Source organism: Ceratosolen solmsi, unplaced genomic scaffold, assembly GCF_000503995.2.
Source record: "Ceratosolen solmsi marchali unplaced genomic scaffold, CerSol_1.0 scaffold7, whole genome shotgun sequence".
NCBI classification, from domain to species: domain Eukaryota; kingdom Metazoa; phylum Arthropoda; class Insecta; order Hymenoptera; family Agaonidae; genus Ceratosolen; species Ceratosolen solmsi.
Window position 1 is genome coordinate 13,129,834 of NW_011948413.1, and position 17,254 is coordinate 13,147,087.

Here is a 17,254-nt window from a genome sequence, read left to right on the forward strand (position 1 = left end):
TCTCCCCCCCCCCCCCCCACTCACTCACTCACTCACTCACTCACTCACTCACTCACTCACTACCGCCGTTATTGCTTTTTCTTTCATTTTCTTTTTGTTTGTTTGTTTGTTCTTTCTTTTTTGTTTTTTTTTCTCTTAATAGTCTCTTATTGTCGTCGACACGAACCGATATAATAGAGACTACTCAGTATTTTACAGGGACTGAAACAATATGGAGGTGAATATTGATCTTAAAACTTCATTGTTCTCCATATACTGCCTTTATCGTCCTAACAAAACGACTGAGCATTTATTTGCGTATATTACGTAAAATAAGAGCAGTCTATAAATCAAACTGACTTTTAATGCTTTTTTGCACATTACTGATGAATTTGTAATTGTATTATTATTATAATTATTAACAATATTATTATAATTATTAACAATATTATTATAATTATTAACAATATTATTACTACTACTACTACAACTACTACTACTACAACTACTACTACTACAACTACTACTACTACTTCTACTACTACTACTAATACTACTAGTATCATCATCATCATCATCATCATCATCATCATCATCATCATCATCATCATCATGATAATTATTATCATTGTTCAATTTCTTAGTTAAAACACACCCTGAGCTCACTGAAATGCATATTCTTTGAGACAAAACTTACAATTGGAATGCTGAAAAGCATTATACTTAACTAGCATTCTCTTATGCATTTACACAAGATTAGCATAGAAAGACTTTGTACAGGGGTGACGTTAATAATAATTATTTCGACGATGATTATTGAATGAAAGGAATAAATAATTTCGATTGTACTATTACTAGAGGAGGTCATACGTGGCAAATTTTTATATCATCCTCGCGGATGCTTATGGTCGTTCAGGCGGCGACGGCAGCATTGTCCGTCTAGTAAATTTCGTCTGCTCGTTTTACAAACAACAAAAAGAACAAAAGGCCGCCGTTGCGCAGAATGAAAAAGTTGCGTGCCTTAGTGGTCGCGTAAGTATGATAGCGATCGTACCGGAATGAGTATACTGTAATAAGATTCTGCGCAATGCTTCTATACAATAAAATATTACGCATACATAGTCCGCTAGGTTTTGTCTATGAGCTTAAGAGCAAAAATAAAATAACATAAGCAAACAAATTAATGAAAGAAAAAAAAAAGAAAAGAAAAAAAGATAAGTTCAGGTATCGGGCATCGAGGAGATTATAGGACAAAATCCGACGATCGAGCTGCGGAACATCGAGGGTAGCTGTAATAAGATATCCCTCCTCCGTTGGCATTGCGAGATTGATCGAAGGAAACTGGATGGACTCTCGCTCGAATACTATCGCCTATCTTTATTGCCGCCTTTACCGGGTCGTAATGAGAGATTAAAGCCCCGGAGACCGAATATGCAAATTAGATTACTGGTGGTGAGCCCGAGAATCATTAGAGTTTTCTGGCTTAAAAACAAAAACAAAACAAAAAATAAACGGAAAAATTGACTAACGTAGTATGATGAGTTAGTTTATATTTTAAAAGTTTTCCTCTTTCATAGTCAAGTATTTGTTGTAACTTGTTGAAATGCATCGTTGATGAGAAAGTAATGTATATTTCATTGATTTCGATACATTTTAACATTTATATTATTGACTCGTAATTTAAATAAATTGAATACTTGCTGCCTTGTTATTAATATATTATAGGCTACATTGTTTAGATGGTAATGTAACTTTGTAAACGATGTTTGAGCAACAACAAAAACAAAAACAAAACAAAAATGATGCCCCCTATTTAAAATCTTGCATATTTAATTGAAAAAACGTGACGCCACAATATGCCTTGGAGCATTGATACTCAAAAGTCAAGAATTTAAATGTTTTTTTTTTTTTTTAACCATCGATCTACACGGTTATTTACGGATTCAGATTACGTCCTATCGTAAACATTTCGAATTTTTCTTTTATTGCTACTTCTGTTTTTGTGCGTGCGCGTGCGTGTGTGTGTTCCTCGCCAAACTGACAATCCTGGAACGAACGGGGAAACAAATTTAATAATCATTCAGCATACCAATTGTAATATTAAGAACACTAACAATTTCATTAAATATTCCAAAGTTTATATGACTTTGGAATTCATATGTAATAAATACTATTTCAGTTCCTCATATTTTATCAAATATTTTTAATACCGAAGTTTTATAACAGTTGTCATGGTAGCTATTTAGTGTTAAAATTTTTAAATTAATGTGCGCTAGGGATATTTATAGAGTAAAGATGATATTTGAAGAAGATTAAAATGACGTTTTTGAAATTAAATGTATGCTTAAGAAGGAATTCTATTTCAATTGCCAGGACGAGAAAACTTAAAAAAAAAAAAGAAAATGTCTACACACAATATTAAGTAACTGCCGTCATGTAAACTTATTTTTATGTAATGCATAATTAAAGAGTCACGATCATATTATATTGCTAATGCCAGTTTAACAAAGCTCGGAAATGATAAATAACTAGTTTTACGATACACATGGCTGAGATAGCAATTAATTTCTATTGCATTTAATCGAAAGACTGGAAAAACTGAAGGGTATTTTAAGTGAACTATTTACGGATAAATTATAGTTCATTGACTGATTGTTGAAGTAACGCTAAAGTTTTATCGAGCAAACGGATACGATAATTTCAGTTGCATTTGTAAGTTAAATTCCGAATCAAAAAGTATTTGTTGATTTTGCGTACTCTAGTTACATTTTGCAAATATAAAACAAGAATAATAAGAATGTATAACTAAAGTTACTCTCATTGCGTCCTAGTTCATTTGTATTATACATTTGAATTGTGGATGAGCCTTGATTTTCGTGTTCCTACAGAATTAATATGTTGGTAATAGTGATCTGAAAGTAAGTTAACGACTCGACTAGCCGAGGCGTACGTTTTGTTGTGTTTTTCTTAAATAAGAAAATTTTGTGCCAATTAGTTTATTTGAATTGTAAATTTCTCTCTCTCTCTCTCTCTCTCTCTCATATATATATATATATATATATATATATAGAAAATGTATATCGGGCTAAATGTACATTGCTTTTTATTTTATTCAAATTTTCATCTCATTCTTATGTGATGCTGCCAATTTTTATTTTAAATGACTTTCTTCTTATATAAAACTTTAATTTAAAGTAGCAGTTTTAAACATTATGGTGCCTGTTCTGAAATCAAAGTCAAATGAAAAATCCTCAATTTTAGCGTCTTCCATAATGTGACTGGAATTGCCGTTTTACTCTATTTTGTCATTTTGAAGTACTGAATGCCCAATGCCAAAAACATTCGATTTGATAAAAAGTCTCTTATTGCAGAAATTTTTATACTTCATTAATTGAAGTACTTAATAATCAAACTAACTTTAATGTAATAATCATTAGCATATTTTATTATTTTATTATTTTTATATTCACTTATTACGCCTCAAGCGTATTTATATAATATACATATATTGATTATCTGTATTTATGTATAAGTTATAACATTTTCTTTTATTAATATTAAGCGCTTTATGCAACAAAGCATACATAATAGTTAACACGTACATAAGACTTTAATCATTGTTAATAACAAGTTTTCGTAAATAACTTTTAAGTGTCGTTTATTAATAATCGAAAATCATGTTTACAATTTTATTCTCTACTTATGTTTAAGTAACGGGGGAAATAAAAACTACGAAAAAAATAAATAAATAAATAAAATAATTCATCGCCAATTGTGAAAAATTCTAACAGTCTGTATATAAGGAAGTTTAGTTTTAATCTGTAATATAATAAGATCCTAATACTCACTTTGTTCTAATAGAGTTCTAAAAGATCCTAATACAATATTCGTTTATGTATATATTGCAATCCTACATATTATTTTAAATAGCTCAAGTTATAAAAGTATGTATTTATCTGTTTGTTATCGTCCTTGTTTTTTGTTTTTTTTTTTTGTTTTTTTTTTTGTTCTTGTAATTTAAATACACTTTTTAACAATTAAATTTGATCAAATATTTGAAATTTCAAAATTTTTTTATACTTTTCGACACAAAATGTTTAAAAGTAAACAATCAAGGAAATGTGTTTTAAAATTATAAATTTGTCAAATTTATAAATTATATATATAGTGTAACTACTCGAATTAATATATATATATATATATATATATATATATATATATATATATATTAAGAATCCATTGAAAAATTTGAATAGATATTCTTATTTACAGTCATGGAACAAGATAAAGAAGTATTTTTACATCTTGACTTATTTGAAAATCAGTAACTTAGCAGTAAAATTACTTTGCGCGTATGGCCGACTAAACGATTTATAATGTTAACAATAATTGTTTCTATTGAATTGTTTCGTAAAAAGTAATTTGAAAATTCGTCCATTGAAACTATCGAGCTTTTGTAAATGTGAATCGTTTTAACGTTATGCTGTATCGCAATGAAAGGCGAATTAAAGTAATTTGAAAAAATGTTTAATTCATTGTAATTGATTGTGTACGAGGGTAGTGAAGCGTCGGTCTATGTTTAATCGTGACTTTAACTTTTTTTTTTATTGCTTTGCAGTTTATTGCAAATATTTTTCGAAATAACTTACTCCATATGCAAGTGTCGAAGTGCCTATAAATGCTTACGAGTGTATTAAAAAATTGAATAAATGTCGAACAATATACTCTGATAATTTTTACTTGTATATATAGCCTTTGTAAATAATATATATATATTAATTATAAAAAAAAAAAAACATTCCGGTATTTATTTAGTTTTGTAAATATTCACTCGCACCGACATATGTACATGGGGAATGAGCTTTTTCGAAAATTGTAATAAAAGGCTTTGCTCGCGGTCGAAAATGAATTTTTTCAATTAATTTTCATGCCAATTAGTATCATAGTAGAATTGTGTGAATTCGTGTCTTTTATCATAATAAAATTTTCATCAAATTCTTTCAAAGAACTCCGATGTTTAAAAGTTTGACAACAAGAAAATTTTGGATCAAAACCAACCTTGGTACTCCATCAGGTACCCTAGTCCTAGAACAAGACTTACATTACCAAGTCCAGTCAAGTTTTCTATTGATTCAAATGTCCCAGTAAAATTACTTAGTGTGAGTTAACAACACACAATACAAATCATTATTATTGCCTTAAACGAGTTAAAATTTTTCTAAATCGGTTGCTCTTGTTACAACAAGTAGGATACGTTGCCACCTAAATCACCTAATTATTTAGAGTCGTTACTTTCCATTATCCTTTACTCTAAAATTGCAATGCTATTCGTTGTAATGAAGAGCACGTGTCACAATTTCGACATAATTTTCTTTCGACTTTCAATATTTTCATCGATGACAAGTGACATGTCTTCTATACTCATATATCGCCCCTCATGCTATTGTATCTTATCATTTGTATTTCTCACTCCTTAAATTTAATTTTAACATGGTTAATTTTTTAGTAGACGGCAAAGATTTTACAAGTTTAATAACTCTATTATTATGTCTCTCAATTTTACTTAACTATTGTGGTAAATTATTTTTAAATTTTTAAAAAAATGAGAATTTCCTGGTCAAATTATTTACTGATTATTGTATTTTGAAGCCCTTTCCTATAAAACATGAAAAATTGCATTCGTTTGAATCAATTTAATCAGTTACGTCAAGAAAAATATTCTCTTTTATCAGCAATACAAGTATTGTGTCACTAATGCTACTAAAGTGTTTTTTTTTTTTTCAATTAAAATTATGTATTGCCTTTATAGAACAAATTGTGTTTCAGCTACTCTCGTATACATAAATAAATGTGTGTGCGTGTTGATGTTTAATGCACATGTTATAATTAAAGTATGTACAACGTTGTGAACAACTCGCGATTGGCATTTTATAAATAAAAATTTTATATTAAAATTAAAATAAAATTATTTATATATATATTCTCTTTATAAGAAAAACATGATACAATTAAAAAACGAAAAAAAAACGAATATATTATTGTGAAACACTGCGTGAACGCTTATATATATATATATATATATATATATATATATATATATATATATATCTTTTGTATAACTCATACTTTGTAGTTAAGGACTATTAAAAATAAAATTAATTACTTATAACTCAGTTGAAAATTTTGATTAATTTAGATGCAAAATACCGTATTTCCTTCAACAAAAAAACAAGTTTTGTGTATGTTTTTTATTTGAGGTTCAATGGTAATTACTAATTGTACGTTAATTCTTAATGAAATAATGTAAATTATAGTATGAAGCAGTTCACCTGTTGTATACATTATAAGTAATAAAAATATTGCATAATTCAAAATGTTTTAGAAATTTATTTTTATATATTCTTTCCCTTCTAAATTTAAACATGTATAGATATGGATATAGATTATTATTTATTAAATGATATTTTTAACTAAATGCAAAATTTGCAACTATTGAATTCTAAATAATAACTTAATAATCATATATTAAAATTATATACAAAAGACATTTATGTAGAATATAATTATTTTATTGCAATAACAAAAATCATACGATAAATAATTATGATAATGATGGATTTTGTTTTTATAACTGTATACATTGATAATTAATAATCACATTATAAATTTTATAAATGTGTTTTGTATGCCATAATTTTCTTCATAACCTCAATTTTAACTTATATAATTACAATAAATACATCATATTTTGTAAATATCGAAATTTCTTATCGAAATCGTAACGGTTGCGGAATATGCTAAGGTTCAATACCTTAATTTCATCACATTATCCTCTTAACTAAAGTACACGCGTCAGTGTATCATATCCTATCAATTTCCTATGAAATCAATAGAAATAGATGCAATATAGTGTGAAAAATCGCATCGAATTATAAAAGATGAAAAACACTAGTGCCCGTACGAAAGCGCATAAATTTCTCCATCGACAACTGGACGCTTATTAGGGCACCCAACGGTACAAATCTTTTTCCTCGATCACGCTGCTCATTTGGATGTACTGCGATTCTCCAATGATCTGAGAATATACTTCGGCGTCTTCACAATTTTCTTCCTTCTCAAGAACTTAAGAATAACTAACGTAGTGAAAAGAGTGAACGTTATTCTTAAATGAAAGATTAAATTGTTGATCTTGAAGGCAAGCCTAACTTCTGAATTCTCGTCGAATATCGAGTTGAGCTTCTCTTCGGGAAATGTGTACAAATGATTGACAAATCCTTTCAAGTCGACACCTCTACGGACAATAAAGAAATTTTTATGTAATATGATGATTATCTATTTCAAATTTATATTGGCTCATCTCAGCGTCGCTTGCGAATTGTCTTAATATGTAATTTGTATAAATCGTGGAGGAAAGGCAAGTTTCATTATCTATATGGGAATCAATTTAAATAAAACAGCTTGAACAACGATTTAATTTTAATAATACTTTGTGATTAAAAATAATTGCAAAAGAGACATTTTTCAAAAATATACGTACAGCAGAAATGCTTTATGCCTCGATGTAAATAATTTTGCATGTAAGGTAAAACGCCGAGCAGCAAAGGAAAATAAAAGAAATTACATAGAATTTTAATTTCTATTTTTTTTTTATTTTTTTTATTTTTTTGTTTGTTTGTTTGTTTGTTTGTTTGTATATAATAAGCTTCTGTATAAATTAAAAGCAACATTTATTTATAACGATAACGAATGATAGAAAGTGGGTGCAACTGACCTTATGATAAACGCGTACAAGATAGAAAAGGACAGCAGCGAAACGACGAAGTATGTGACTAAGATGCCAATGCCTAATTGCACTGCAGTAATCCTCAAACGGTCCTTCTTGCTTATGATAATTTTCTGATTTTTTATTTGGCAGTCTTCGGCGTTTGTTGTCGTTGCCGTCGTCGTCTTCTTCGTCGGTGTCGTCGTCGTCTTCTTCGTCGGTGTCGTCGTCGTCGTCGTCGTCGTCGTCGTCGTCGTCGTCGTCAGCGTTGGCCTCGTTGTCGTCGAATAGAAGCGAGCAGATTTAAAAAGACCTGTACCATCAAACATTAAAGCGTATATTTTTCTGAACTTCGTACGGATTAATGCATTTTTATAGAATTCTATGATCTTATGGCCATCGATTCTAAACATTAATAAACACCGTAATAATAAATTTATAAATTACAAATTGCTAAATAAAATTTGTAATAAAATATTACTATCATTGCTCGATAGCTTATGTAATAAATTTCGACTTATGCAATTCAAAGTACAATGGTTGAAATGTAATTTAATAACAACATGTATTACAAATATTATATTTCCTAGTACATAATGAATTATGGATTGATAATTATATCAATCAAAATACCAAAGCCTTGTTTTGTGTTGTAACAAATTTCTAATATGTTAAAATTTATATAATTCGTCATTACTTATTACACCATTGAAACACTCCAACACTAATCCGGACTCAATATTCGAAAAGATGTTAAAAAATTTCAATTATATTTTCCCTTATCTACAATAATTATTTTATAAATCATTATAATGTAAAATTAATACTAAAATGACAAGAAGAACAACAACGACAAAAAAAAACAAAATAAAAATAAATCTTTAAAAGTTGTTGGTAACAAATCAGATAAACTCCATAATAATTATATATATCATTATATAATGGGGATATTTGCACTTATAATAATCAATGTTGCGCGAAAACAATGTGTTAAACATTTATTATTGTTAATTTATATATTAGTGTTGTGTTGTCCCTTTCAAAAATTCAGAAACAGGCAAAAAAATATTTATTTGAAATTCATTTTGGTTATTTAGAGCATAATTATTTATAAATTCTATTATTCTATAAATATTGCTAAACAACGAGTTGAACGTAATAAAATATACTTTAAATTTCTTTAATCAATGTATGTATAATCATATTACATGTAATATTTATATTTTTGTTCTTATTAGTACGATTTAAGTTCAAATAAATATTCCTAATTTTTATTTTTTCTTACAAAAAAAGAGAATAACAACTAATCTTTTAGCGAATAAATTATATAATAATAATTGAATTGTACCGGTTAATTTATAGTATTTTTTATGAACTGCAGAATGTAAAATTAGATAATATTTATATTTTCATATTTATATTTAGAAATTATCATTGGTTAGACTATAATAATTTGCCATTTATAAAAGCATATTAATAATATATGCAATTCTTAAATTATGCCATTTTATATAACAAAGTCGGGATTATTTAATATAATTATTAATGATTAGTACATTAATAAGCAAAGAATTTATAGTATTAATAGAAATAAAGTATTTCCAAATCTGAGCGTCTGAATAAAGAGGATTTCATCGTCGACTATGAATAAATTTTCTTTTTTCTTTCGAGAATTTCGAGAATGGTAGAATATAGATATAAATTTCTGGACAGTAAGTTCAAAATTTAGCATTAAAATATAATGTACAGAACATAAACAGTTTTTAATCAAAATATGAAGAATCTAAATACTGTCGATACCAAGGATATATTAATAATTCGGGCAAATGAAATAATAATATTGCAATATTTATGTCTTTTTCAAATGTAACATTATCGCGAAAACAAATAACTTGGAGCTTAAATAAATTTCAAAGTATCTTTAGAATCATTGCTTTGAGATAAAAAATGACAAAATGCTTTGTCTCCAAATCTGTATCGAAAAAAATAAAATAAAAAGCACTGTATTTATAAATAATAATACAATTTTTAAATCGAATGCCGGAGTTTGTATTATTATTGAAAAGAAAAAAAAAAGAAAAAGTTCTTTCTAGTGTAGAAATTGGACCAACCTCACTGCTCATACTTGTAAGCATTCCCATCGATTCTTTACTTGCATTATCAGGAGAAACGAAGATGAAATATTTTAATAATGGCCCCTATTGAATTATTAAAAGAATCTCTGTCATCGTGTCGACTCAAGAGGAGATATTCATTAAACATCAACAGACGGTACGAACGACAACGCGAAGAGTCTCCTTACACACAATTACCCTGTTGTAAAACAATATTCATATATTTATTTATTATTATGATACAATGACGATCGCCTATCATTGCACCCAACTGGCTCGGTGCGCTAATTTTCTAATCGTTCTAACCGTTTAGGATATCGGACGTTGCCTTGGCACGATAAACGATATCATGAGATCCATGTGTGTCCTTGGCGTGATACTTGTCCATTCGGGCCCACTGACTCCCCGGCGTGTTGAAGTAGGTGGAGTGTCCGCTGGCCAGGAAGGGTTCGGGCACGTTGATCTGAGCTGATCCGTAGTCGTTGCGATTGACTGCCCCGAAGAAGACGTAGGAGTCAGACACGGATCCGTAATGGACGAAGGTCGTACCAATGTCGCGTGCCCGCTCCGACTTGAAGAAGCTCGACTCTCCATTGAGGATCTTCGCTGAGTTGGCTGGGTGTCCGGGTTTGGGCACATCCGGGTAGAGTCGTTGCACGCTGCCATTGAGCTGCTTGCTGGCCCGTGAATATCGAGAATTTGAGACTGAAACGCACCAGGTCGGTTAATCGAAGAGGATTCTCCGATATCGCGAGCACGAACGTACTCGTGGACTTTGTTACTAGGGGTTGCTGTAAGCCTCTTTAGCCTTAAATTTTTGTATTACGTGTGCTGTTGTTTTGTCGATGCTCGAAGCTTAATCGACGTTCGAACTTGGAATTTCCTAAGTACGATTGTGTGGCATTGTACGCACGATTATTAGTGATGTTATAAAAAAAATCATTCTACGGAGTTTAATGTCACTATTTAATAAACTTTATCTATTTTGATACTTGGCAATGTGATAACATTGACTTTTAGGATAAGCGTTAGAATTATAATTATAATTACTGTTATAAAGTTAAATTGAAAGAATCTTTGACAATAATTTGAAATTTTTATTTTTTTCGAATCATTCCTTTTTTAACAATATTATAAAATAATTCGTAATTTTTATAAATATAATACATTATAGGTTTTTTTTTTGTATCTTAGCTTACATTGCACTTTAGCCTTTGTTGGTTGTAATTTTTAAATTTAATTTTACAAAATATGTAAGCATTGGCGTTGATATATTGTATGTACTCTGCAGAAATTACAGAATAGGAATTCCATATAAATATTTCATATAATTAACAGTAGATGAAGACGGATGATAATCAATTAATTGGACTTCTGTTAGTGTCTTTTCATGAACATTTTCTTTAATTAAATTAAAAATTCATTCGTATTAAATTTTTTACAATTTCATAAATTAATTTTATAAATACAAATGAAGTATAAATATAAGTACTTGTTGTTAATTATGTATTCTATTCTTTTAAATGTCGATGACTAATTTATGCGTTGATAAAATTTAAGGTAACGTGCAACTGTCGATATTATATTTATATATTTAAGAGTAGCTTTATAATTTACTAATTTGTATTATTATTAACAAAGCAACTTACATCTGCAATAATAAATGAATAGAAAGCTACTGTTATAATAAATAATATTTTCTATGAATGATAGATTATGTTTACAAAATGCTTAAATAGAAAGATCATAATATAATATCAAATGTAGTTTAGCTATAAAATACTTTAAAGAAATTTTGAAACTTCCATTTGCTACAACATAATCTTTACAAAAAAGATTTTTACAATTGTTTTTACATAAATAATTGTTTGTTAAGGTGATTTAGCAACTATTATTGAAAAAATGTTACGACATTTTATCACGCTTAACCAAATAGTAATATCATTAAATTTAATATAATGTTTTACCTTTTAACGAATTATTATACAAGGAATGGATTGTTGAAGTGAATTTCATACTCGAAACGATTTATCTGAAACTCTTCGCACATATTTTGTAAATGTCCAAATATCAATTTTTAGGTTAGCTTTGCCGCTCGTCATAACACTTGAGAATTAAAAATTAAATTAAAATAATCAAAAATAATTATCGTACCTGTGCATAAAGATTTCACAAATAGAGTTGTGAAATTGACCGAATGGCGGATTTGCAATAAAGCCATATTTTTCGTATAAATTACGAAATTTCCTTTTCGGCGGGTTCACCCACAGATGCAAAGTCTAATTTAATAAAAAAAAACTATTGAAATCCTAATGAACCTTAAAGAAAACTATTCCAAATCTCTCAAGCCATCTATTGATAAATAGCATGTGTAATTTCTCTTCTTTTGTAAAAATATCTAATTGTTCTGATTGTGATTCGCGACCTTCCTCTAGCAGCATGGAGTTTACCTTGCACTTGATTCATAAAACATAAACACAATAAAATAAAGAAAGAGCATCATGTAAAACATAATGTATACATCACATTACCTCGTTATGTTGTATAAATACAGTGTTTACAGCTTGCAAACACACTCGCGTATAAATAATTCTCTCTATGCGTTCTCTTTCTATGTGTTATTTAAAAATATATTTCCTCTAGCGTATGTATAAAAATTCTTATATTAACTCATTGACTTTATTAATTGGTAAACTGATGGACGTTACCACTTTATTATAATATCATTCGATTACATAAATAAGAAAGGTGATTGATAATAATTTATAAAATAGCACTTAACTCACAAAATATTCTGTATTTTATAATAAACTTATAGTATATATAAATAAGTACATAAGCGAATAGTGATTGTTGAGCTCTATTACTTTGATTATAAAGGTTGTTTAATTAAATTTCTGATACGTAGATAAGAAACTTAAACTATCTATTGTAGTTGTTAATTATTTCTACAAACATTCAAGATGTATAATTTATAAGAATTTCATTACGTACAATTTCATTATACAAGGTATATTATCTATTCATTATTTATCTTTAAATATGAAAATCTAATTATGGAAATAATTGATGATGACAATTATTCCAATTTTTGATAATTGATTTTGATAATAACTTTCGTACATAGCTTATACAATATTACAATATTCTTTGGCATATTTTTTTGACATACAAATTATTTGTTATTGTTAATTATTAAAAATAAATTAATTTATTTAATGTTAAAAACAAACATAACTTTATTAATATATAAAGCGAAATTTATACAAAATGAACAGGAAATTGAGGACAATTCAATGTGAATGCTCAATCGGTCCGATAAATTTTCGCAATTATAAAAAGTAGTTATAAGAAATGTTCTAATCTGTTGAAAACTAAGTATTTTCGAGAAAACGTGGAAATCAACTTCGAAGTCAAACCAAAGTTCAAATTCAAATTTGTGTTTTACCGATATCTTTTGCGTCACCGCATTCCGTCGTACGTCTCCATTGAAAGACATCCATTTAGGAAAACAATATAAATTATTCTTCGAGTATCTAAAAATAGTCTTATATACAGTTACTTGGGACTTTGTTTAGTCGTTGGGTGAATATCCATATGCTAGTTATCGAATCTCATCTCTCAATTTTTTTCTCTTATTTTTTGTTTGAATTTTTTTCTTTTAACATAATCAAATTGTTTACAAATTTACTATGCGCTAGATTGTACGTTAATATGGTACAAGCTTTTAAACTATTTTAAAATATTTCGATGTAAAATCAAATGTCTAAAATATATAAAAGATGCGTTTAATTACAGGTTTTTGTGAGTTCAAATATCGAGTCAAAGTCGATTTGCCAAGCATTGCTAAAAATTTTAACGATATGTTATGTTAGCGTTTGAGCATTACATATGTACATAATCGCTAACAATTGCGAACAATAATATTGAAATTATAATACATGACGTTGAAAATTTTTACTTTTGTCTCTTTAAACTTTATACATCAAGAGTATAAGCTAGACATTTATGTTACAGAAAAGTATCGAATAAAAATAAATTAATGAAATATTAATAATCGAGCTGGAATATTAAAAAGAAATTATCGTTAATTTACGACGATGTCAATATAAATCCGTAATTTTTTCATAAAGAGAAGTGATTAGTGAAAAGTAAAACATTTGAGTTTTTCATTTGCATGCATAATTAGAGTGGTCCTTTATTGATAAGGATAAGGTATAAAATATATGACTAATTCTACTATTTTATAACATTTATTTTTTACTGTTATTATTTATATATTATATGACAATCGATAAACGATTTAACTTTGCTTTATACGAGTTATATTTTTTTATTGTCTTCCATCAATTTAAGAGTAATAAATGTGTGTAAATACATTTTATCTATACGATTTTCAATATAAATTTTCAATGTTTTACAATACGAAAGCATATATATATATATATATATGTGTGTGTGTGTGTGTGTGTGTGTGTGTGTGTGTGGAGGCATGTAGAGATTTATATTTGTAACTTAGTGTGAGGGAATGTTATAAAGGGAGGCAATTAATGTATAAACGATATAACGTTAAAGTTTTTCGTACAATTACTGAATAAAGTACGAAGATTATGAGATGGTAATTTTAATGGAAAGATCATTGTGGTCACAGTCAATACCTCATAGTCTCATTGTAAATTGTAATGGCAGAGTATGGATAGGTGCAATTTTAGCCATATATATCGTCATTTTGAAATGTGATATCTTGAGAAGATATATTATTACAGACCTGTAATGAAGTAGGATTGAGACGACATGGACGATTGGTGATACTGCTTGTATTACAGTGTCGTTATCCGTTTTAAGAGAGTTTTTAGCGACGATCGCGTACTTCGTATGATTACGTTGTTCGTTTTGAAAATGAGCGACCTTTTCGAAAGCGATGCCTCATGACTATATGCTGAATTTGCCACGACATATTAAAATGGCAAAACATTCGTTGGAAAGGCGATATTGTTACAAACATAGATTTACAAATTCTACAATATTTTCCGTAGAGAAGGTAAGGTTGCAAATTATTTATACAATTTTTTATAATTTTTATCATATTTAAAATTGTTTATAGTTTTTACACAAAAAAATATATGAATGAATATTATCGACGGACAAATGAACGTCTCAAACTTCGTACCGAAGCTATAATTGCGTGCCAACGTTCGTCTCAACTTAGTATTGAGGATCTTCGCTGAGTTGGCTGGGTGTCCGGGTTTGGGCACATCCGGGTAGAGTCGTTGCACGCTGCCATTGAGCTGCTTGCTGGCCCGTGAATATCGAGAATTTGAGACTGAAACGCACCAGGTCGGTTAATCGAAGAGGATTCTCCGATATCGCGAGCACGAACGTACTCGTGGACTTTGTTACTAGGGGTTGCTGTAAGCCTCTTTAGCCTTAAATTTTTGTATTACGTGTGCTGTTGTTTTGTCGATGCTCGAAGCTTAATCGACGTTCGAACTTGGAATTTCCTAAGTACGATTGTGTGGCATTGTACGCACGATTATTAGTGATGTTATAAAAAAAATCATTCTACGGAGTTTAATGTCACTATTTAATAAACTTTATCTATTTTGATACTTGGCAATGTGATAACATTGACTTTTAGGATAAGCGTTAGAATTATAATTATAATTACTGTTATAAAGTTAAATTGAAAGAATCTTTGACAATAATTTGAAATTTTTATTTTTTTCGAATCATTCCTTTTTTAACAATATTATAAAATAATTCGTAATTTTTATAAATATAATACATTATAGGTTTTTTTTTTGTATCTTAGCTTACATTGCACTTTAGCCTTTGTTGGTTGTAATTTTTAAATTTAATTTTACAAAATATGTAAGCATTGGCGTTGATATATTGTATGTACTCTGCAGAAATTACAGAATAGGAATTCCATATAAATATTTCATATAATTAACAGTAGATGAAGACGGATGATAATCAATTAATTGGACTTCTGTTAGTGTCTTTTCATGAACATTTTCTTTAATTAAATTAAAAATTCATTCGTATTAAATTTTTTACAATTTCATAAATTAATTTTATAAATACAAATGAAGTATAAATATAAGTACTTGTTGTTAATTATGTATTCTATTCTTTTAAATGTCGATGACTAATTTATGCGTTGATAAAATTTAAGGTAACGTGCAACTGTCGATATTATATTTATATATTTAAGAGTAGCTTTATAATTTACTAATTTGTATTATTATTAACAAAGCAACTTACATCTGCAATAATAAATGAATAGAAAGCTACTGTTATAATAAATAATATTTTCTATGAATGATAGATTATGTTTACAAAATGCTTAAATAGAAAGATCATAATATAATATCAAATGTAGTTTAGCTATAAAATACTTTAAAGAAATTTTGAAACTTCCATTTGCTACAACATAATCTTTACAAAAAAGATTTTTACAATTGTTTTTACATAAATAATTGTTTGTTAAGGTGATTTAGCAACTATTATTGAAAAAATGTTACGACATTTTATCACGCTTAACCAAATAGTAATATCATTAAATTTAATATAATGTTTTACCTTTTAACGAATTATTATACAAGGAATGGATTGTTGAAGTGAATTTCATACTCGAAACGATTTATCTGAAACTCTTCGCACATATTTTGTAAATGTCCAAATATCAATTTTTAGGTTAGCTTTGCCGCTCGTCATAACACTTGAGAATTAAAAATTAAATTAAAATAATCAAAAATAATTATCGTACCTGTGCATAAAGATTTCACAAATAGAGTTGTGAAATTGACCGAATGGCGGATTTACAATAAACTTTTCGTATAAATTTAGTTATTATCTATTGGGAAAAAAATAAACAAAAAAAGAAAAAACAAAAATGAAAGAATCACAGATACGTTCGTAATGAATAAATCGTTACTTATCTCTCGTTATATCTCCGTCACTTCTGATTTCAATATATAAATGTTTATCGTCTTAAAACTTGTTTTTCTCAATCAATTTTATATAATAATTTACGGCTCACTCGATCAACGATTAGTCTCGCTATTTACCATTCGATCGTTATTAAGAATCATTATTAAGCTCGAAAATTCACAAAGATCTAAACTTAAATTGCCCATGCCGATAATGAAAAATGTTTTTAGGCGACTTTATCATAGTCGCTAAGTATTTTTACTCTCATCTCTCTCTCTCTCTCTCTCTCTCTCTCTCTCAATTTATTTGGCACGAATTATTTGCACTTCACGTGTGGATGGGGAGGCAATAATAAAATCTTAATTAATTGCAAATTCCGTGAGGTCGGTTAAGCATCAAACAGCATTCCGTCACATTAATTACAGAGATCTATCATCTATCGCTTAACTAACAATATCATTAA

The 17,254-nt window shown here is 28.3% G+C and overlaps 1 protein-coding gene across 1 annotated transcript; it reads right to left on the reverse strand.

The window, feature by feature from the left end:
• Positions 1–6,672: 6,672 nt before the first annotated feature.
• LOC105367699 (uncharacterized) lies at positions 6,673–12,277 on the reverse strand. Its single transcript, XM_011506467.1, has 4 exons — positions 11,961–12,277; positions 10,162–10,532; positions 7,751–8,054; positions 6,673–7,270 (listed from the first exon to the last, which is right to left on the reverse strand). The coding sequence occupies exons 1-4, from the start codon at positions 12,074–12,076 to the stop codon at positions 7,024–7,026; spliced, it is 1,038 nt and encodes a 345-aa protein (XP_011504769.1). The 5' UTR covers positions 12,077–12,277; the 3' UTR covers positions 6,673–7,023.
• Between the last annotated feature and the right edge of the window lie 4,977 nt (positions 12,278–17,254).